Consider the following 22,342-nt stretch of genomic DNA (forward strand, 5'->3'; position numbering starts at 1 on the left):
ATGAAGGTACCTGGAACATACACTGGTGTGATTGTGGGTTCTGGTCCCCAGAAATTGTCTATCCTTAAGAACACAAGAGATCTCCTATTAATTGAGGCATGCCTTAACCTCTTCAAAGATCTGGTTAGTGTAGCACAAATAACAAAAGACCCAGAGACAGACTTTGGTGTTCAAACTTCACAAGGAAGATCAGTCAAGCAATGCAGTCAAGCTCCTCGATCTTATCTCTACCTTGGGCTGAAAAGAAATGGTTGATCCTATCTCCAGGAGCTCTCACTAAGTCTCAGACTGCTGCTTCTCCTCAGCATGGCTGAAGAATGAATGCCAGCTCTGAGACACCCTCCCCACACCCTGTCCTGTCTTAAATACCTCTCAAGAGTTCTGGGATTAGAGGCAAGAGCTCTATTACTCTTTTAGGCTGATTCAATCTTGTGTGGCCCTGAACTCAGAGAGATCTATCTGTCTTTGTCTTCTGAGTCCTGGGATTAAAGGTGTACGTTATCACTGCCTAGCTTCTATGGCTAACTAGTATGGCTGCTTTGCTATTTTGATTTCCAGTGGCTTTAATAAATCATAAACAATATATCACCACAGGTTGGTTCCAGACAGTTTATTCAAATAATATTGTAAGAACAAAAGCTTTCAAGATCGTCAAAGTATCTGTTTCAACCTCTCTATTGATTTAAAGCAATTCCTTACCTTACAGTCATTAAAGCAGCCACGTGTCCCCTCTTGTTATGCAAATTTCTAGGAAGCAGCATCAAAGTGCTGTTCAGACCACTTCTGTCTTATCTACCTTGTCTTTCAGCTACAGTCCAGCCCAAGGCAATACTGAACTTTGATCAATTTAACAGTAGATTAAAATAACAGCAGAAGTGTGCTCACTGAAATCCTTTACTATGACTGGACCTTGAGGCAGCATTTGATCAGGTTCCCAAATACTAGCTCTGTTTTACCAAGGAACCTGGCTGGTGAACAGAGAAAATTGCTAACAGGGACCTCTTCTTCTTGAAGTACTTCCAAGAATCTAATCTGGAATGTTTTATTAGCATGGAAATCCTTCACTTCTTCTTTTTTTAGACAGTCTCAGGTTAGACTGGACTTCATGAGGATGACCTTGAACTTTCTGCTCATCTTGCTTCCCAAGTGCTAGGATTATAAGCATATATCACCATGCCAAGTTGATGTAGCACTGGGCACTGAACCCAGAGCCTTTTGCAAGGTAGGCAACTGTCTTACTAACTGAGCTACATGACCCCCTTGTCCTAAAACAAACAAACAAACAAACAAAAAACCAAAAAACCCAAAATGAACTAGACCACACTAACACAAAGGAATATCCTATCCCAATGCATTAGAAGTAAACAGGATTAGAAGGAAGCAATATGCAAAAGAACACAGAGTACAATGGCATTTCTATCTCAGCACACTAATATCTACTTATAAACACATGCCCTTTGAGTTGATACTTCTCTTGAAATAACTTAGATAAACAAAAGATTGTCCCTGTCTTACTGTAGTGTTCTAGGGCCACAAACATAAGGCTCTTTAACAGCCTGATTGACTGGCTTCCAACTTCAGAGTGCAGCACCTCTAGTTCTCAAACAGTTTACTGAGTGAATAGTTAATCTCTTACAAGTTTGGGGGCTTTAATGAGGTAAACAAATGACTGGACTGCAAAAGTAAACACTGCAATTCCTCCCAGGCTCATCCCTGTTTCAAGAATTCCTTTCCTCTCCTTTCACTAGCCCCTGTTTTCTCAAGTTTGGTGTCTTATCCTGTACAAGTATTGAAATTGCAAAAGAGACCTTTTTAATTATAAGTACTACAGTAATGAATTCAAGTACACTCATTTATCATAAAGGGCTTTCCCATCTGTCTCTAAAGCATACTTAGAAATGCTGTGTATTTGATAACATTAGCACCAAGCATCTTCCACATGTTAATGTTTAGCGTTTTAGATACTGTTGGTATTTCTCTCCTCCTTACAACTTAGTGGTGGTTCCAGAAACAGCACATTCATCTGTGTATTTAGGAGTGCCTGTGTGGTCTCTTCTAATTTATTTGTTCTTCTGTCCTAAGGGATCCATCACAATCCCCCTAGGCAGGGAGATTAGGGAATGGGGCTGACTGCCTTTGCCCACCATGCCAGATGAGGAAAAACAACTTCCCCAAGTCCCTCAAGTTCTTCTGGCCACTGTACAAATTGTTCTTGAGCATGGAGAGTTTCCAAAAGCCCTAATTAGCAACTCACAGCAAACATTTCTTTGCATTAGCTAATGATCCGGCCACACTTGTAAGCAAACAGAACCAACATATCTAATCAATGCTGAAAACCAACCAAATGACTATTAAACATCTGGATGTAATTTTCCAGTTAGAACAAAATGAAAACATATGCAGGTCCCTTTGATCTTCATCTTAACAAAGAAATTGTTGATAAAAAGCATACTGGTCAGTCAATGTGTAATTTTCATAACGTCTGCTGGTTTCTCTTCAAATGTTCCCCATTTAATTTGGTTGGTTTCCTGCAATCTCTAATTTTACCATATTGTGTGAAACCACAAGAGATTCTTTGGATGTGATTTTATTTGCGGTTTCACTGTTGCATGGATCTGCTACTGATTTCTTTTCCTTCTCTGCCTTCTGTCCTCTACCTCCTCTCTTTAGGAATAGGGTAGGAATGAATGAAATGTAACAAGCACCCCTGAGAAAATTTCTTCTGGACCTTACTTCTAGGTTTAAGAAAACACTCACTTCAAACAAAACCAAACCAACCCAGTCCAAGCATGTTGACTCTTGCCTATAATCCCATTATTTTGGAGGAAGAGGCAGGAGGATTGTTACAAATTCAAGGCCAGCTGCATTTAAGTAGCCAGCTCCAGGCTAGCCAGGTTTACAAACAAAACACCCCCTTCCCCATCTAAAACAAACAAACAAACAAACAAATAAATAGCTCAAAGCAAAACAAAGGCTGAGGATGTGGTTAAGCTGGTAGAATACCTGAGCAAAACCTGTGTGGAGCCACTCACAGAATCCTAGAAGCAAGAGAATTCAAAGTTCAAGGACATCCTCTGCTACACAGCAAGTTTGAGGCCAGTTTGGACTACAAACAAAAAAGAAAACAAAATAGCCACCATCATTTATTTCAAGTCATTATTTATGTGGAATCTAGAAACTGTAATTAGCAAGAGATGAATGAAAATACACCCATGTATGCATCAAGATAAAGTGAACACACTAAACAAGCTCCTCCTCCACAGTGGTGAAATTGGTATGTTTTTCCCCCCAAGACAATTTCCTATGGAGCTGGAATATTTAACATTGTTAACAGATTTCAAATTAAAAGATGAAAGCCAGGCATGGTGGTCCATGTCTGCAGCCAATCCCATCACTTGGGAGGTAGTGGGAAGGAGAGCTACATATTCAAGCATGATCTACATTGTGAGTTCTAAGTTAGCTGTGATACAGAATGAGACGTTGTCTCAAAGAAACAAGCATACACAAAAATGTGATATATCAAAATTACAGATTGAATGAGCAAGACCATATTCATTTAAATAAGTTACAGGTAATTGCACATATATTATTCATTTCAAACATAGGATTAAAGCAACTTGATTGTCTTAAACACCATCATCTGTAATGCAGTTTGATGAGAGTTTTGTAGTATAATTATTACAGCATGCCAATCACAGAGTAAATATGACCTTGAAAATAAAAAAGGACACAGCCCTCTTCTATTCTCAGAAAGATGAACTGAATGGAAAAAGATACCTTCAAAACTCCATCATTTTTATATGTGCAATCAAAGGGCTCCCAATTTTAAAATCGTTATGTACCCCCAACCACATACTGCATTTTAAAGCAATACGAAGGGTTGGCCTGGTTTCAAAGGCTAGTACTAAGAAAGCATTAGTTAAGAGAGAAATTCTAGTTTTTACTCAGAACAAACTGGAAACTCCAGTGAGTGGACAACACTTTCTCTGAACAGTTAGTGGAGAGTAAAGGCAATGAGTTAGCATTGATGTGGAGAGTGGGGCATGTAGCAACACTTTTGCTTCTGACCCTAAACCTAGTACTTTAAAACTTAATTATCACCATTTTCTATTAAGTGAGGGGCCACCTGATAGGTAAAGCTTGGGGACTCCAGGGAGAAAATTTCACAATAGGCACAAGCACAGACTTGTGGTGTCCCAAGCACTTCCTATTCAGCTTGTGAGCTGTTCCTGGGGATAGGCCACTGACTGGGGAGATCAAACCACTGAAGGATGATTTCAAAGAACATGTTAGTTACCCAGGATCACAGGAGTTCAAAAATTCCCGTTTGGCTCACTCACACATCACCAAATCTAACCAAGGAAAGAGGCCTGTCTTTCTTCTTTTTCATTTGGTATGTTATGAAAACGAGTAACGTAAGCCTGTTCCCAATTCTACGAGAAAAGAACAACCTCAAAAGACACTGAATCCGTTTCAGCGTTTACTGTGGTCTGCAGATTTGGCTGATACCGTTCCTTTGCTTTTCATTTACAACCGATATTCGAATTGATGCACTTACAGACCATGATGCACATGCAGCCCTAGCATGCATGTTTAAAATGAACATTCCAAGTACCGCAATGAATTACCCATTTTTTTCTGTATTTCAAAGAAAAAAAATGTCAAAAGCAAATTCACATCTATTTCAGTAAGCTCCTTCCGGTAAGTCTCTATAAGGTAAAATAATGGGGATAGAGGTATTAATGCCCCAAATTTGTTAACTAGGATTCAACAAAAGATAAATGTTTGCCCAAGCAGTCCTTGCCTTTCTTACCAGAGAAGTTACCACCAGGAGGCTAAAACAGCATCATTCACTCGTGGGTCACATTAAAACAAAACAAAACCAACAAACCAACAAAAAATCTACAGGTCCTCGAACTGCTCTTTAAAGAAAGCACACGTGTGGCGATACTGCAGGTGTTTTGCTAGGGAACCAGACAAAAACCGGAGACTCAATGCATTAGTTCCATAGCATGTCTCCTTTATTTAAACCTTGAAATTCCTCTTATGTCAATCCTCATTAAACAAGCTCCTCAAGCTGCTTCATTTACCAACTCTCAGTGGCTCACACGTCTCTGCCTGGAGTACAACCAAAGCAACAGGGGAGGGGGAAGGGCAGGTTTCAGGTCTCGACGCTGGTTTATTCCATTGTCTTTCATTTCCCAGAAATTTGAAACTGACTAGTTACTCTTCCGGCTGTCTGCTAAAACTCTCGGCCACTTCTCTCCTATCCAAACAGTGAAATCATTTGAAGACCAGAACCCAGATTTCTCAGGGGGCGCAAAAGCATCTCGTCTGCGCACGGGACACGAGTGTCTAATACAGCCAGCACCTCAGGGATCTTCCCCGCCAAACCGAGTAAGGTCGACCTTTCACGAAGTGGTGCAAAATCTTTCCAAGCCTGTGCAGCTAGCGGTCCAGTCTTCCCTCGATGGTGTGCGCATGCCAGCTGCAGCGATGCTCATGCACTTCCCATCAAAGGCACAGTTCACTTCTCGTGGGTCCGTGGAAAGGCAGCTCGAGGAAAAATAAGCTCCCGATAAACTTGTGAATGGAACCTCACCTTCAGAGTAACACCCAACAAAGGGAACCAAGACAAGAAAGTGCATTCAGTTCTCGTTACCAAGACGCATGCCCTCCCCCAACAAGAAACCCCACGGTTAGTCTCAGGTACTTTCACTGAGATTTCCTTCAAGGAAAAGAGGAGCGAGCAGCAGGCTTCTGCAAACTTCAGCCCCCTGCTTTCCTCGCCTCCCGCGCGCAGGCCGTTCGAGCTCGCGGGCACTCGCGCGCTCCCCCCAACTTGCCCCACGTTACTTTGATTGACAGCCCGGCTCGCCGCTCTCCTTCCCACCGACCTTCGGAGGCGGCTTGCCAATCTCAGCGTCTGACCGCTCCCCATTGGCTGGCGTGTGCTCCCCGCAGCTCCTCGGGCACCGGAGCACTCAGAGCGCCCAGGACGCGCTGGCGAAGGAGGGGCGCAGGCTGGTGGGCGGAGACACGGGCCAGCAGAGGCCCGGCGAGGTGGGCGGAGCGAAGGCCCACACTGGCTTTGGCCGGCGCGCGTCAGCACCCCACGTTGGCACGGCGCACGCGGTTGGCCGAGCGGTCGCGGCTCCGCCTACGTCCGCGGCGGCCCTGGCGCTTGCCGCCCCCGCCGCTTGTCTCGGGCGGGGCGCTGGTTTGCTAGCGAGTGTGAAACCGCGTGTTAATGTAAGCGGCGCGAGAGGCGCGGGCGGCGGCAGGAGCAGCGGCGGGGACCCCGCGTCCCGGGGCAGGAGCCGGGACTCGCCTTCGACGTGGCCCGCAGCGGAGGGAGGCCGAGCGGCAGCACGCTCTCCGTCGCGTGGACGTTTGCCTCCGGGTTGTGAGAGAACTTTGCGGCGGCTGGAGCTGGTCCGCCCTTCGCCAAAGAGTCGGGGAGGGGAAGGCAAGCGCAGGGAACGCTGGAGCCGCGGAGCGCGCCCGGCGGCCTGATGCCTGGGCTGGAGGAGCGCCGGGCGGCCGAGGGGCTGCACCGCTAGCACTAGCCGCGGACCGGAGGGAGGGCGCGTACTGGCGCGACCCTACCTGCGCATCAACCGTCTTCGTCTCCGCAGCTCCGCGCCGCGCCGGAGACTCTGCAACGCCGTTTGCTGAGCCTCGGGGTGACCCGGAGCTCACCGTCGTGGGAGCGGGTGACCTCCCGACCTGAGACGCCGCGCTTGCCGCTGGCTGTCTACGTGGGTTTTAGCCAAGGCGCCACCTGCGCGGCCGCCGCCGCAGGGAGGAGACTAACAGCCCGTCTGCCTTCGTGAGCCGCCCAAGGGAGCGCGGCCGGGGGCACCGGGTGGAGGACCGCCGTAGGACCCGGCGCCCCCGCTGCGCAGACTCGCAGGCGCGGGGCCGAGCCGCCCGCGATGTGGTCCTGAGGGCGGGGGCCGCACCCGTCGCGCCCTGGCCTTGTATCCTGAGCGCCCCGCGCGCCGGCCTGCTGCGCTGCTTCGCGGTCCCCGGCGGGATTCAAGTTGGAAGTGGCGCGGAGGATAGAGCTATCCCGGAACAGAGCCTCGGCTGCCGCCAGAGCGATGTTCCCGCAGAGCCGGCATCCAGTGAGTCGCCGGCGCGGGTGGGAGCCTGTCCTGCTTGGGAGCCCACGAAGCCCTGCTCCCCCCGCCCCCGCCTGTCCCCTCCTTCTGGATGTCTAGACGCCCGGACCGGGGTTTCGCAGTCACCTCCCGCCTATCCCGAGGCCGGAGTGATCCTGGCTTTGCCACTCGTCTCGCCTGTTTACATATAGTCAGTGCGGCCGGGTCACTCCAGGACTGGGAGCTAAGAGGGAGTTGGCATTTCTTCTTCGGTCCCCGGGGTCTTTTAGCGCACGGTTTGGGGAGGGGTGGCCTGGACGGCGAAGCTCTGGTCCGGCCCTTCTCAGTCTCTCCGGGCCGGGTGACCCCAGGGCGTCGGGCTCGCACAGTCCACATTGGAGGTAGACTTGCTTCTGTAACCCTCTTGAGAAATTAGGGCCCCGGGAAGGTGTGCTTTCTCTCTCTCTAAAGTGAACCGAGGGCTCGAGTTTGGGGCTCCGTTTTCCACCACTTCTAACTTTATTTTTTTGTTTATGTCCCATCCGCTTCTCCCTCCTCTGACTTTTCTGCTTTATGCCCTCACCCTCATATCCCCTTCCTTGGTCTTCCTTGCTGGTCACCTGCAGACGCCGCACCAGGCTGCAGGCCAGCCCTTTAAGTTCACTATCCCGGAATCCCTGGACCGGATTAAAGAGGAATTCCAGTTCCTGCAGGCGCAGTATCACAGGTGCGTGACGACCTGCTCGGGGTGGTGGTCACCTGGGGGCTCTTTCCTCACTCGGCCAGGCTGCTAGGACTGTGTACTTAGTGCTTGTGTCCAGGCGGTGGCGTGTGGAGTCACAGTTAAGCCCTGTCATTCATGTTACCCCCCTTTCTTGGCTCTCCGGGCCGCCCCTCCTGTTGTCTCCTCCTCCTCTTCCCATTGTTTCCCCTTTGCGCATTTGCGGCTGTTCCAGGGAGTCCCTTTTCGTGTATTTTGGAGTTGCATGAGAACCGTCAATATTTGCGCTTCGTTTATTTATTTTGCAACAGGCTGAACTAAAACATGGGTTCAATCAATGGCTCAGCTCTGTAGTGTGCGTTCAGGAAGGCAAAGCCATGTTGAAATCGCTGTTTACCATACTAGAAAATTGGGTTGTCTGAGACAAAGTCCATTAGGAGGGCTAGCTGCGTTTAGCTGTGCCCATCATGGGTGATTAGGTGGTAGAATGTAGATAATGTGTGTGGCCCACACTCTGGGGTGTTTGGATAGGCCAGGGGAATAAAACCACATTCACATTGACCTTGGTTCTGAGTTCTTTATGTAATGATACCATCTTCAACGGATTTCTTAGAGAAAAATCTTGCTAAAGCCTCCATCGATAGTGAATTATCCAGAAAGGCAACTTATTTTGCTCCTATGTGGTTTTGATTCATTGGAACTAAGCAATAACTTAGAAGAAGACTTTTACTTTTCTCATGCTGTAAAAAAAAAGGACCAACCTAAGGCTTGGTGGCTTGGGTGTAAATTTTCATATTTTGTCAGTGACTTTTTGATTTTTGAGCTGTTAGCTGCTTTAAGGTGTTATCTCCAGAACTTGAGGCATACTTGCACACACTGTTTACTGAACAGGGCCAGAACTTCAACCCACTTTGCTGCTGTAGCTGCTTGTCATATTTTGGCAGGAATTCAAAACGAAAGGTTTTGAAAGGCACTAGTTGTTATAGGAGTAACTTTACCAGTAAAGTGTCTCAAAACTGAAGATGCCTGTGCTAGGGAAGGGAGGTTGTGCAAAGGACATACTTTGGTGCAGTCAGGAGAAGTAGGATGGGGACAGATGCGCAATCTTTTTTAATAGGTTTTTCCTTCTTGCACCCTCAACATGGTATGTGCCCCAAGAACAAATAGAACAGTAGTTGGTGGATATTCGTTGTTGTTCACTTTCTTTCCCAGCATTGAATACAAAGACAGCTTTAAGGATGTTTTCCTAGCTTATGACTTTTCCAAATTGTTTTTACTTGAAGTGCAAATATGTGAGGCAGATGTTAAAACAAGTGACATAATGTTTACCTTAAGCTGCCTGTTTTGTTTTTGTAGTCTTAAATTGGAGTGTGAGAAATTGGCAAGTGAAAAGACCGAAATGCAGAGGCACTACGTGATGGTAGGTATCAAAGATAGGACCTTTTTCTCTTCACATAGCGGTGTGTGTTCTTACTACAAAAAATGTGAGTTAACGACTTGCTTGGTTCTTCTCTTTACAGTATTATGAAATGTCATATGGATTAAACATTGAAATGCATAAACAGGTAAGCTTTAGCTAAATGTTAAGCTGAGAAAGCAGTTTATAGGATTTTGCCATGCTGGTTTTGTCCTCAGTCACTGCATGATAGGGTGGGTGTTTGTGGGCTATTTTTCTGCCCTTCTTCGATTTGGCATTAACATGCTGCAGCAAGGATTGCTTCTTCAGGGTTACAAGACTAGCTGAGGTGCTTTGGAAATGTTTACAGGCAGAGAGGAACTGAGCTCAGGTTACTTTTCCACTTGGATAGATTTAAAGATCTCAGATATATTGTGGTTACTGGAGTTTAGGACAGTTCATATTCTTATATGTTTGGGTATAAACTGTGGAAAGTGAGGGGGAGGGGGTACTTGAGAGTTTCTTTAATCAGACTTAATAAAGCATATGACTTTAGAGTGCTCTTATGCTTTGGTGTTCTGGAAAGTGACACTCAAGATTAGTGGCTTATTAGCAAACATGTTTTTGAAAATTTTCTCGGTTGATGTCGATTTGGAGGAGAAAAAAAAAGTCCTTTTATGGCCAACGAGCGTGTTGGAAGGTGCTTCAGTCCTAGTGGTTTTAAAAGCATGAAAAGATTAGTGACTGGAAAGCTTTAGCAATGACTTGAGTTTGCAAGTTCCCATAAAATTCACACTTATGGCTACTATAATGGTGTATAAAAAGAGTATTGAGCTGGAACAAGACACTAAGGACCTCATAAGAGAAGAAAAGCTAAATGATTGCTCAGCCCAAAGGACCCTCAATTGAGTAGTCATTGTCTGCCAAAGAAAGCATTAATGGCAGGGTGCAAGTGTTCTGAAGATATGCTGACATTCACTTTATCAAAATGCTGGTACAATAAGTCTTTTAGAAATCGATTGCCTCTTAAAAAATTATCATCAGATGAAGTTGCACAGTTGGACACGTTTCAAAGTGCAACAATACAATTCTTACTTGATGTATATGTGCTATTTCATCTCAGACCCTTGTTTCATTAAATTAAAGAGCATGGCTGACCGGCTGGGGCATGGTGGAGAAATTGATTAGTTCAGCCTTCAGATCTTCCTTATATTCAAAGATTTTCATTAAGCAAATCCATTTCGGAGTTGAATTCTGCTTTTGTAACTCTGCACGCTTTGATTTTTAATTCATCATAGATTTCATAATTATGTACATTAGATCTGTTCCCAGATACATGTTTTCAGAGTGCTAAGTCAGAGCCTTTCAGTAACTAAGGTAATGAGCCTTTCATAAAATGTTTGTTTTACTGATTTGCAGAGTTCTTTATGTGGTGCTGATTTCCTGTATTTCTGCTGCTGGTGTGCTTTGTTGAGGTTTTTAAGTCAATGATAGTGAGCTGGTATATCTCTGGTCTATGGCCATTTAAATTAAGAATGTAAATAAACTTGGTGTAGGAATTCTAATTTGCATCTTTTAAGTTACTCTGTAGGGCACTTTTTCTTTTCTATTATGTATTCTGGGCACTGAGCTTTTTCTTAAACATGTAAACTGGAAGGATTTAATGACCCACAGACTCTTGTACAAGGGAACAGCAAGTAGCACACAAGTTAGGTGCTGGTGTTGGTCTTATTGAGGAAACAGAAAGAGGTGTGTTAATTCTGGGTTCTGGTGACTTTATTTACCATAGAGAGAAGGAGTAAGAGGCCAGAAGGGTCAGACACCCCTGGTGTGAACAAAGTTTTCTCTTGGGTTCTGTACTGTTGTGCCTTGGGCATTTGTGGGTATATACTATCTCTTTGTATGACAATATGCATTAATAATACACTGTGTGTAATTTGGCCAGTAATTTGAAACAAATGGGAAGCTAAGAGACACCATGTTTTTCATAGAGTATTAAGCCCTCTGAAATTTAGTTCATATTGCAAATGCTGACAGACCCTTCACTAGAATGGAGTGCAAACTCATGCTGTAATTCAGTCTAAAGTGGTCTTACATTTGAAAAACAGCCTTCTGAGTGTCACATGTTAATAGTAAGTTTTGAAGAGTCATTTGGTGCTGTTGGTGATCATAATTCTTATTAAAACTAGTGATGTCTGGCCCCCAGGGTGTAGCCAGGCTCAAATTGATGCTTTTTGCTGCCTGATCACCAGCATGGCCTAAGTGCTCATTATATTGTAGAGAGGGCCTTTGGAGCTCTCATTAGATTTGACAGGAATTCTCTCTAGGGGGAAACTGGGCATTAGCGAAGACTCCTGACAGGCTGAAATTATTCCTGCTTTATGGCTTATAACCAAATGCTAGCAAGGCATCATCAGGGGACACAAAAAATTGTCATTTCTGACAACATCTTTGTTACTGAAAAAAAAAAAAAAAACGGTAGCAATGAAAAAAGAGTAGCGATGGGGGAATTTTGCATAGAGAACACTTTAATGCTGGTAAGATTTGTCTCTAGTGTGGCTCCTGCTTTCCCTTCATAGCTTTCAACAGCTTTGTCAGGATCTCGCCACCGACTTTGCTGTCTGGAAGTTTTAAAGTGCAAGTGCATCCAAATCAAGAGTGGTATAATTGTGGTTTCCTTACTTGGTATGGTGCCCACATTCCATGTTTATGTTGTGTCAACACTTCCTGATAAAACCTTCCCATGACTTCCCTCCATTCTGTGGCTGGTTGTGGAAAAGGCAGCTTACCGAGATTGTTTTTTCCCTTAGTGCTTTTTAATAGGTTGCTGATGTCTGTCTTTGTCTGTGTAGGTGGTAAATTCTATTTCTGATCAGCAGAGATGTGGGACCTATTTGTAAGAAAGCAAGGCAATTCTGAGAACACCAAAGTGTTGAAAATTACATTGAAAAATAACAAGCTGGGGTGAGTCTTCTTCAATCAGGAGCTGATCCCCAGTGTCTGAGCTAGAATTTGTTGTTTTTGTGTTCTGTGTCCCTTAATATTTTCCGAAACAAGATGTGCCAGTATATGTTTTCTTCATGATGCCAGGGCCAAAGGTTACAGGCCTGGTGTGGTGGCAAATAACCTGTATTACCAGTTTGTTGTTACGGCAGGGGGATTTTGAGTCTGAGGTCAGCCTGGGTTGCACAGTTGAGACCACCTGTCAAAGAAAGGTGTGTGTGGATATAAATGGTGTTCATCGCCTTTGATTGTACCATTTTCAATGGCAGTTTGCCTCCTGTGCCCTACACATGTTGAGAAGTACCTGCGTAGGTGCCTTGCTCTACCTTGATACGTTGGTGCTCAGCACCTGGAGATCAGGCCTCGGCATCAGGAAGCTTTAGCTGGGGTTGCCTGTTCCAGAGTTACCCGACCTGCTTCCTGTCCCCTCCAGGTTGCTTTGGGAGACGTGAAGACAGTTTCAGGATCGCTTTTGGACCTGTGTCCTGACCTACATCTCTTCTGCTGTGTGTCTTTCCAGTTGACTATTTCTGTTTGATTAACTTCACAAATTATAATTAAAAGCAGGTGTCTAGATGAAGATTCTACAAGTTATGGAAGTCAGCAGCACTGGTTTTCTATGATTTGATCTGTGGGGATGTAGCCATGGGAAGGTAGAAAGTTGTATCCCAATGAGCAATGCTGTTCTCATCCCAAATTGTGTTCAAGAACAAAAGAAACATGGCAGGAATCTTGTTGGAGACTGGCAGCTAAGCAGTCACGGTCTATAACTGCTTTCTGTTAGAGTGGGCAGCATGAGCTCTGGGACTTCAGCCTGACACTGGAAAGAAAGATTATCATTTTTTGTTTTTGTTTTTTTGTTTTTTTTCAGCTCTGATTTTGGGTGAAGTCACATGGTAGTTCAGCAGAAGCACAGTATCTCACATTGAATTAATTTTGTAGTGAAAGTACCATTCACAATTTTGACGTGTGCTTTTAATTTTTCCTAGAAAACAGATTATTGTTTGCACGCCTATGAATTGTTTAGGTGGAACTAGTAGGGATTTATTCCTTAGGTGTGAGGCATTTCCTATTTTCCTGTAACATTTACCATTTTTGCTGCCTTCATTCTGTTGCTGAGGAATGGCTTTGGTTCCTGATCCTTCTGCTTCTGCTTTCTTCTAAGTGCTGGGATTGCAGATGTATGCTACCAGGCTCTGTTTTTTGTTTTTTGTTTTTTTTTTTTAAAAAAACGTGAGTTGCTTGTCTGCAGTTTGTTGCTTTGAGAATTTTTAAACATCACATTTAATGTGTGTGTGTGTGTGTGTGTGTGTGTGTGTGTGTGTGTGGCAGGCACCTTTGCCTGGTAAATCTCACAGACCCTAAGATTGTTTTTAGGATGGAACCTAAGACCACCCCATACATGTCAGACATCTGATCCACTACTGAGCTGCTAACACCCTATACAACCTTTGAGATCACTCCCCACCCCCATCCCACTCCCTCCCTATAGAAACACAGACCCAGGAATGACTAGCCAGAGGGCAACAGTTAGATTTAAGCTCTGCTTGGTTTTAATCACCTTGTAGTACAAAGAGAATAGCTGTCATCAAGATTGGAGTGGCCCCTAACTTCATTTTCACGAGCCAGTTTTGTCCTTTACAAGCATAAGTTCAATTCGATAAAGCTGTGTTTAAAGCCTAGAGTTTGAAGTGCAAGATTAGCTTGCAGGATTTTTTTTTTTTTTTTAAATCAGCAAGCAGGGCTGATTTTGTACTACGTAACCGTTTCTTCCCCAGCCCTTTGTCTAGTTTCTCTCTTCTCTCTGTGGCCTGTACTGTGGCAAGAGAAGTGCATAATCTGGCCAGAAATTTAAGGAAACATCAGGGGAAAAGTTATCATAATAGATAGGCTTTAAAAAAACATTTCTATTCAGTTATGTTTATGTTGGGGATTTCCACAATGGGAGCAGGTGTGTACATAAGTAGTACAGGTGCAAAAGGGGGTCAGAAGAAGGAGTTGGGTTCCCTGGAGCTGGAATTACAGGTGTTTGTGATCACCCTATGTTGGTGCTGGGAACTGAGAATGGTCTTCTGCCAGGGTAATGTGTGTAGCTGCTGTTTTTTAGGCAGGATCCCTTTATATACAGATTGGCTTCAGACAAAGGTGAGTAAAATTCAACCTGGGTAGCTCCCAGTGCCAAAGTTGCCTCTCCCACTTGACTGTACTGCCTGGGAGAGTCCCAAGATCTATGTTTTTGCTTTTGATAGTTAGAGGTAACATAATTAGGAACTGGGCATCTCATGAAGGAGTTCCCAGGCCCTCAGTTTATGTCTTTGTAAATTGAAGGTGAGATTGAATTAAAGTCTGTTACTCAATTCATAAGCCACACCAGTGCAGGCTTACAGATCTAGCACTCTGTGCACAGGCCAAGGGCAGTCCTTCACCAGGACACTTAAGTTGTTCTACCAAAGAGTGCTTATTAAGAACCACAAACAGAAAAACCTTTCTTCAGTAAATAAATCACCTCGAGTGGTATTTAAAGATAGATTTAGTTACTGGTTCATGGACGTACATTTGTGTACAGTTGAGTCTTTGTTCTTTTCCTCCTTGTGGTTTCTGGAAGGGAATTAAATAAGAGGAAGCAGAGGAGGAATTTCAGGAGACTTTTACTCAGTCAATCTGCCCATCTCCACTGCTTATTGATTTTGTTTTCCAGGCTGGCCTTGAACTTAGAATCTTCTGCTCCAGTCTGCCCAGGATTGGTATTGCAGGTCCTTGTTTCCAGCTACAGTGCTTTTAAAATCCAGTTTTAAATACTTCCTATTGTCTTTCTGACAAAGTTGAATGTTTATACCACCAAAACAGCCTTCATAATAGCATTAAAGGATTCTGTGGTAGTGTTTAATACAATACTTTCTGTAGAAAACAAAACAAAACATACATACTCACGTTTTGAAGCTTTGTAAGTACTTCATTGAGATGGAACAGGGCCTCACACATGGTAGTCAAGTACTTAACATACCCAGCCCAACTTGCTATTTTAAAGAGTACTGGGGTATGTATGTGTTGGGAGGCTGGGGTAGGTGGCTGTATAAGTAGAAGAAGGATTTTCTGGTTTTTGTTTTGTTTTTCCCTGGGGCATGGTTTGATATGATGTCCATTCGCATATTATTTACAAAACTTTACTGGACTTTGTATGTAGTACTATTAAAAACTATAAAGAATTACATTTCAAATTTTCTCAGCTTATCCATTTACAATGTTTTTTTAAATGTTAGTACAGTTATGAAATAACTTGTGGTTTAGGATAATTATTTCAGTTTTTAACATTTAAAATTTGAATTACTGCTTCATACTGTTGACCTACTTTGAAACAACCACAGAATCATTATGTGAACATAGCATTGACTTCCTTCCCTTTAAAACTTTCATACTGGCTATAATAATGGTTTTCTTAAGTTTAAGGTCAATGCTGTATGGTACTATGTCATTTTTAGTAGAAGACAAAAAATGGAGAAAGAGGAAAAATTCTGGTTTTTATCAATGAAACTTTCTTCATCTGCCAAATCGAAGGACTGTGGAAACAGCTCCACCAAGGAACAACATCACTAACAGAGTGGAGATAAGGTTATCTCATGCTAGTGTGGGACACAGTCATGCTGCTGTTAGCTCTCTGGAGTGCTGGCAGTATTTGACTGGATCCTTTTTAGCAGCATAGTGATCCAGCCAGGGTATTGTGATGGCTTGTGCATCCTGCTCACTAACTAAAAGTGCTAATGTATGAGTATATTTCATTGGCTTACCTGGTTTGTCCCTGGGTAAAATACACACTAGCTTGGTCAGAGAACTGCTTTTCAGCATGTTCCCACACATGGAACTTTAGGACTTTTCTTTCACATAGTGAATGCTACAGGAACTTGCAGGTTGGGGTCTCTTTTAATTTCTATTTTGCTTGTCACTCACCTCCTTCTATATCCATCTTTTAGTATTTTCTCTATTATTGTTCCTTGCTGTACTGCATTTATTTTCTGTCCTGCAGTTAGTTCTTTTAATCTAGCCAAATGGGTCTCTTTATGGTAAAAGTTTTAGATGTTTTTGAACTTCACATGGTCTCCCTTAGTTTCCTTCAAGGTCTTTTTATGTCAAGACCTTCCTGAGAGTTCACCCATGGTAGGCTGTCACACCACTTATTTCAAATGGGTGTTTTGTTTCATGCCTTGTTTATTACTCTAGCTCATCTACAGTCTGCTGGAAGCCTCTTTATTTACAGTCTCAGGAGTTGAGTGATATATCACAAACATCATGTGGTTAGTATACATCCATGTCCCATGGTAGCTGAGACCGTTTTAGATCCCCATCCTCTGAAATTTGGCTTGAAGTCCTTTACCAAAACAACAAAAGAAAACCCACCACTTGTGCCCATTTTCATGTCCAGATACAAAAAGTAGCCCTACCCAAAAATTCAGATCCATCAGTAAGTCATGGGATCCTGAATCAAGAGTGGTAATAATGGTCCTTATGCTAAAATTTAAAATGAAATCTGTTTAGTTGAGCACTGATGATCTTTTCTAACTACTTGTTCTGGGTTTTCATTTCTTTAAACTTGTTTGAGACAAGGTCTTATTTGGCCTGGAACTTGCTATGCAGACAAAGCTGGCTTCAAACTCAGATCCTCCTGCCCCTGTCTCTCCCTCTTGAGTGCTGGGATCAAAGACACATTATGCTTGATTCTTTTTCTTCTCACAAGTAGTTTACACTTCAAATATCCCTGATGCTTCCAGGCTTCAGGAGCACCCAGCTGCCTGAACTAGTTCATGGAGGAGGTGGCTTCTTTTCAAGTTTTATTTTTATTCATAGTTATGTGAGTATGGTTGTGTGCCATCTTATGTTGGTGCTGGGCTGGACTTGGTCTTTGCAGGAACTTTTAACTGCCGAGTATTTCTCTATTCCCCCACCGAGTCTTTTCTTTAAACAGGGTCTCATGTATCCAAGGCTGCTGGTAAACTCGCCATGTAGTTGCCTTCACCCTAAGTGCGTAAGCTACCAGGCCTGGTTTTCCACTGAGGCTTCTTAATGAGGAGTTTACTTATATTAATATGTTTAGATTTGGACTTTTAAAAAGGACAGACTATCATGTTGTTGTTGAAGCCTGCGTTTCATAAGGAACTGAGTAAACCATTGCTTTTCAATTACGGACAGTCAAACTGCTAGTAGAATTGGTGATTAAATTGGATTACAGTCCTTTTGATGATTATAGCTACAGTTTTGCTTTCTTTCTTTTAACTTCCAGATTTTTTACATCCTTTACTCAAACGTTTTATAATGTAAGAACTAAAAAGTCAGGAAAGGAGAGAGAGGACTGAAGAAGGTAGCTCAGCAGTTAAAGACCAGGCTTGAAACCAAGAAGAACGAAAAGGAGAGGGAAAACTCACAGTGAATACTCATTAACACACACTCACTTGCCTGGTGTCTGAAGTCTGTAAATTAAAACACTTGAACTACTTGCATAGACTTAAATGGAAGGCTCAGCTGGAGAGATGACTCAGTGAAGTATTTGCTGTGTAAGCACGAGAAACCTGACTTTGGATCCCCAGCACCAACCACAATTCTGTGCTGTGCTTCTGTAGCCCTAACACTGGGGGTACTCAAGAGAAGGGAATGGGTGGGGTGTGGGGTACAGAGACCAGCAGACTGACCTTTATTAGCCCAGTGAGTAAGTTCTAGGTTCAATGTAAGACCTTGTCTAAAAAATAGGATGAATGCTGACTGATGAAAATACCCAACATTGACCTGGTCTGTATACTCCACATGCATATGGGTACATCTTTCAACTCCCCACTACCACCCACCACCCACCCCCCAAACACAGAGGAAAAGCCAGACTACCTCACCAGGCCTCCTGCCACCTTGTGTTAGGCCCTTTCATGAAACTTTAAGGCACCTTGGAAATCTGCTCATAGTGTTTACTAGGGAGAAATCATCCTATTATTAACAAGCAGGGACGGGAGGCTAATTTTGAAATTTGTGTGCATATAGAAGGTGCCTTAATTGGGAATTTGGTAAAAGAATGTAAAATGCCAGGGAGCAAACTGCAGCTACCTGTATAGGAAGCACAGTGCTCTCCCTAAGGCTTAGGTCTCTAGGCTCCAGGTTGGCTCTTCAAAAGCCAAGCTTTTGTTCCTTCCCTCCACCCTCTTGCTGCTTTGAGCAAATAGTGAGTCAGAGCCACTTAGAAATGTGGTGACCATCGGTGTATTGACATGTTCAGACACAGAAGAAACTGCATCAGGGAGGTAAACCACTGGGATTTGCAGTAAATATATTACTGCACACAAGTGACTTGCCGATACTGCTTGTTTAGCAGTTTGCAAGGGCAATGGCAGTATAGATTTTTGAATTAGATGGGAAGGGCTGTTCTTTCTCTGTGCAGGAGCATCTACTTGATGTCTGGGGAGGAAATTGATTTGGGAAGCAAAATATAGCTGCCTTTATTTATACTGTTTCATAGACTTCTGTAGATTTGTGAGTGAAAATAAAAAGGTTGCTTTGGGTTTAGGGAACGGTATTTTAACACTGATCTGCATCTTAGTCTAAAATGGAAAAGGATAGGCCATAGGGATGGAGGAGAGACATTCTGTTCACATGCAGCCTACAGTTAAGGTGCTTACACCACTCAGTTTTTTGTTGTTGTTTAGCACAGAGTCTCATGGAGCCCTGGTAGCCTCCAATTTCACTGAAGGCTAGAGTTGGATTCCTGATTGCCCCATTTCCACCTTACAAGGATTGAGATTATAGGCATGTGGTATTCTTCACAATTTTTTTCCTCTTCCTTAAATTTGGGTTTTGTTTTTTAAATGATTCTTCTGAGATGAACTTTTGCATTGTAGCTGGGCTAACCATGATTTTGAGATTGCCTTGTCCTCCCCAGACAGCACTTAACTGGCATAAATCACCATGCCCAGATAGTTGTCCTTCTTAGTATTTTGGTTTGCAAAGGGTTCTTTTGTTTCATTATGGAGTGGGCTTTATTGGAATTACAGTGACTATGGAGTCTTCTAGTCTTGGAGCTTCTTGAGAGTTGCTCTGCAAAAGCTTCCTGTCAGTTCCTTTGTTTCCCTTCTTTGTGAGTGGATATGAATTACATCACTTTCAGGGATGTATTCAATAAATAAGAATACAGACAACTAAAATTAGGGGGTTACCAAAGCAGCTCCCCGACAGGTAGCTACTTGTGTGGGGAGCTTGAGAGCTATTATCAAAGCTGTTAGCCTCTTTAAGCTCCATTCATGCGCTTGGCCTTGCAGGTCTTGCTCCATTTGTACTTCATCTTGTTTTTGTTTTTCAGTTCCCAAAGATTTTTCTTTGTCTGCATTCACTTCATTTTTCTTCTTATAAGTGTAAAGTCTTTTATTTATTTCCTCTTTAGCATTTATCTTTAAATTCAAAAGGAATATGTGAAAAGAAAAAACACAAAAATACAGCCCTTGTTGGCAATCTCCACTGTTTAGGAAATATAAAATAATTAAAATAATAAACACGTCTGCCAGCAATGTGGATCAAGTAATTAATACAACTTCCAGAGAAAATATAGTGGCTGAGGGTTTTGTTCTGCATTTCTGGGAATGGATGAACACTAAATAACAGGAGGTTCACTTTTACAGGAGTAAGTTTCAGCAATATGAATGGTAGAAGAGATGTGTAGGTGTGTTTTAGAGTCTTTTCGTTTTAATGTAACAAAACTAACTCTGAAGTTGAAGAAGTTGTCTTCCTGGCAATAAAGGGGTTTGTGTCTAGGGTTGCTAGGTCAAGATGGCGTGGTTAGAGAAAGTTTCAAGCCTTGAAACAGGGATTATGCATATGTGCATGTGTGTAGGGGATGTTGTCTGCATATGGTTTTGTTGCTATAGAATCCACAAAGTGCTGTGTGGATAACTTGTATAATTATATTTCTGTATCCATTTGGTCTCGAGATGTTTGTTGACTTGTCACGTTGACAGCCGCTGCCTGAAGCATAATATTTGGAGAAGTAAAAACAAAAACAGCAAAACCCTCAGGTCAGAGAAAAGTACGGCCTTTGAGAGTGGTTGTGGATATTTATTGTCTTTATTTTGAGATGGGTCTTTCTCTGCTGTTGCCCAAACTAGTCTTGAACTCCCTAAGATCTGTGAACCCCCTGACTGAGTTTACGAAGTAACTGGGAAGGACCTACAGACATGGGGCACTGCTTCTGGCTGACATACTGGAAATTTGAGGCTTTTAGGACGAAGTAACTATTTCTTATGTTTGTGGTAAGTACTTAGGATGAAAATAGGCATTAAGCCTAAGCCTGTACTCAGGAGCTGAGAAGTAGTACAGTTGTCTTGAGTCTGTATAGGAAGCAACAGTTGTTGACAGCTGCTTTGACCTGCCAGTTGGCTGGGATTCCAGAGCCTTTCCATTTGTTAGCATTCTGACTCTCTTATGTTCCTGGGCGGTGAGCTCCTTGGAGCCATTGTCTGCATAGCTGTAGAGAAGACTGGAATTGGCCCACTGAAGTGTATCCAACATCCATAGCTGACCAAAGGCCAAAATTGTACTGCTGAATTTAAGAGGGGAACTGCTGACTTTGCACCTTGTAAGAAATCTCTTTCTTCTTGACTACCTTGGGAGTTGGGGTGCTGTTGAAGTAAATGAAGGACATTTTGACTGGTGATTTCTCTGAGAGCATCCTAGAGTTTTCCAGCTGGTTGTTATATTTGTATATTTGTATTCATTTCCACTTCTTGACTGATTTACAAGGAACTTGACTCAGTTCCTGTAAAAGACCCTGAGTTCACTGGCAGTGTTTTTTTAAATAATAATTTTAGCTATTGTTTTGGCCACATATGGCACAGGTTCAATATCTAAAAAGTGATTTAAAAGAAATCAGTTTTTCTCATCAGGTTCTGGGATTACTCTTGTCACTTCCTTCACTGCTGAAAGTGACATTGCTCATTAGTTTGCATATGAGTGTCAGTTGTTGCTTCACAAATTAAAGCAAGGACAGGTAAGAGCTTTTTGAATAGACTTTGCATTGTGAGAATATTGGTATTGACACTGTTTATCGTCTGGAGTACAGTAAGAAGGCCAGATTCTGCTGTTTGTCCCATAGTGGTTAATGTGGCTGTACAGGGGAGATGAATGTGGCTCCTTTTCCAAGTCTATTACTCAGGAGGACTGCAAATTTGATTGGCTGTTACAATTCTAGCAGAATCATTCGATTTGAGAGCAATAGAAAGATAAGATATCCAATTACTCAAATGATTTGCAGGGTTAGCCAACGTTGTCATGGAGACATGAGTTGGAACAAATTAAATTTTAAGCAATAAAATAATCTTAAAGCCCGTCTGGGAACAAGAAAATTTGGCAGTAGCACTTACCTGAATTGAATCTTAGCTTGACACGATGTTGTTTGACATTGATATACTGTGGGGGCCTAAACTGTATATATAGTACATTATCTTTAAGAAGTAGTCCCCCTAAATCAGTGAAGAAGAATATTGATATAAAAATCAAGGGGTATGTTCATTTATTCTGTGGCTTAAATGATAATTGGCCCTAGTTCCTAAGATGTTTTGTATTTAAGGATTTAAATGCCTTAAAGATGAAGCAGCTTTAATTGGACATTTAAAGAAAAGATTGATTTAGCAGCTACATGAGTTATCAGAGCAGCTCTACCCCTGTCTTTGCAGATGCAGTAGAAATCCTGTGGCAGCCTTTCAGTGGGGGTGGAGGTGTGAGCATGCATATGTCTGCATGCACAACTGGGGAGATTTTTGGCATATACTTCTCAACTGAAGGTACTTCTTGTAACCGCTAAATTTTCTACTTTGTGGTGTCACTTGCATACTGGAAAACTGTTCCAATTTTCAGCTGATGACCTAAAACCTAAGTAAGCTTGGTCTGAGGTTTAGAGGTTATTCACAACTTTGTTTAACTGGTTCCTGGCTTGTGCCTTGGATTTGAAATTAGTCCAGTGCCCAGAAGCACAGCGGGCGGGCCTTTTACCCACATGTCTGTTAGGTAGATGGAGATGAAAACTGGTCTGAGGTCGAGCCATTTGCCGCGTTCACACAGCCTTCGATTTTCTTCTCAACCTAACCACAGATCATCTCA

At 43.0% G+C, this 22,342-nt stretch overlaps 1 protein-coding gene across 14 annotated transcripts in view; it reads left to right on the plus strand.

Annotated features, from left to right (window-relative positions):
* The first annotated feature begins 6,210 nt into the window (after positions 1 to 6,210).
* The window catches only part of Tle1 (TLE family member 1, transcriptional corepressor), a 92,200-nt gene continuing 76,068 nt past the window's right edge, over positions 6,211 to 22,342 (plus strand). For 5 of the 14 annotated variants that reach the window (XM_027400239.2, XM_027400241.2, XM_027400242.2 and 2 more), the window contains exons 1-4: positions 6,212 to 7,130; positions 7,733 to 7,833; positions 9,184 to 9,247; positions 9,348 to 9,392. In XM_027400239.2, coding sequence (XP_027256040.1) covers positions 7,107 to 7,130; positions 7,733 to 7,833; positions 9,184 to 9,247; positions 9,348 to 9,392 — 234 coding nt within the window. In that variant the 5' untranslated portion in view covers positions 6,212 to 7,106. Of the gene's footprint in view, positions 7,131 to 7,732; positions 7,834 to 9,183; positions 9,248 to 9,347; positions 9,393 to 22,342 lie in introns of all 14 variants that reach the window. The other 9 variants (XM_035439839.1, XM_027400244.2, XM_027400245.2 and 6 more) reach the window with 4 other exon arrangements.

Source organism: Cricetulus griseus, chromosome 2 (genome assembly GCF_003668045.3).
Source record: "Cricetulus griseus strain 17A/GY chromosome 2, alternate assembly CriGri-PICRH-1.0, whole genome shotgun sequence".
In the NCBI taxonomy this organism is placed as follows: Eukaryota; Metazoa; Chordata; class Mammalia; order Rodentia; family Cricetidae; genus Cricetulus; species Cricetulus griseus.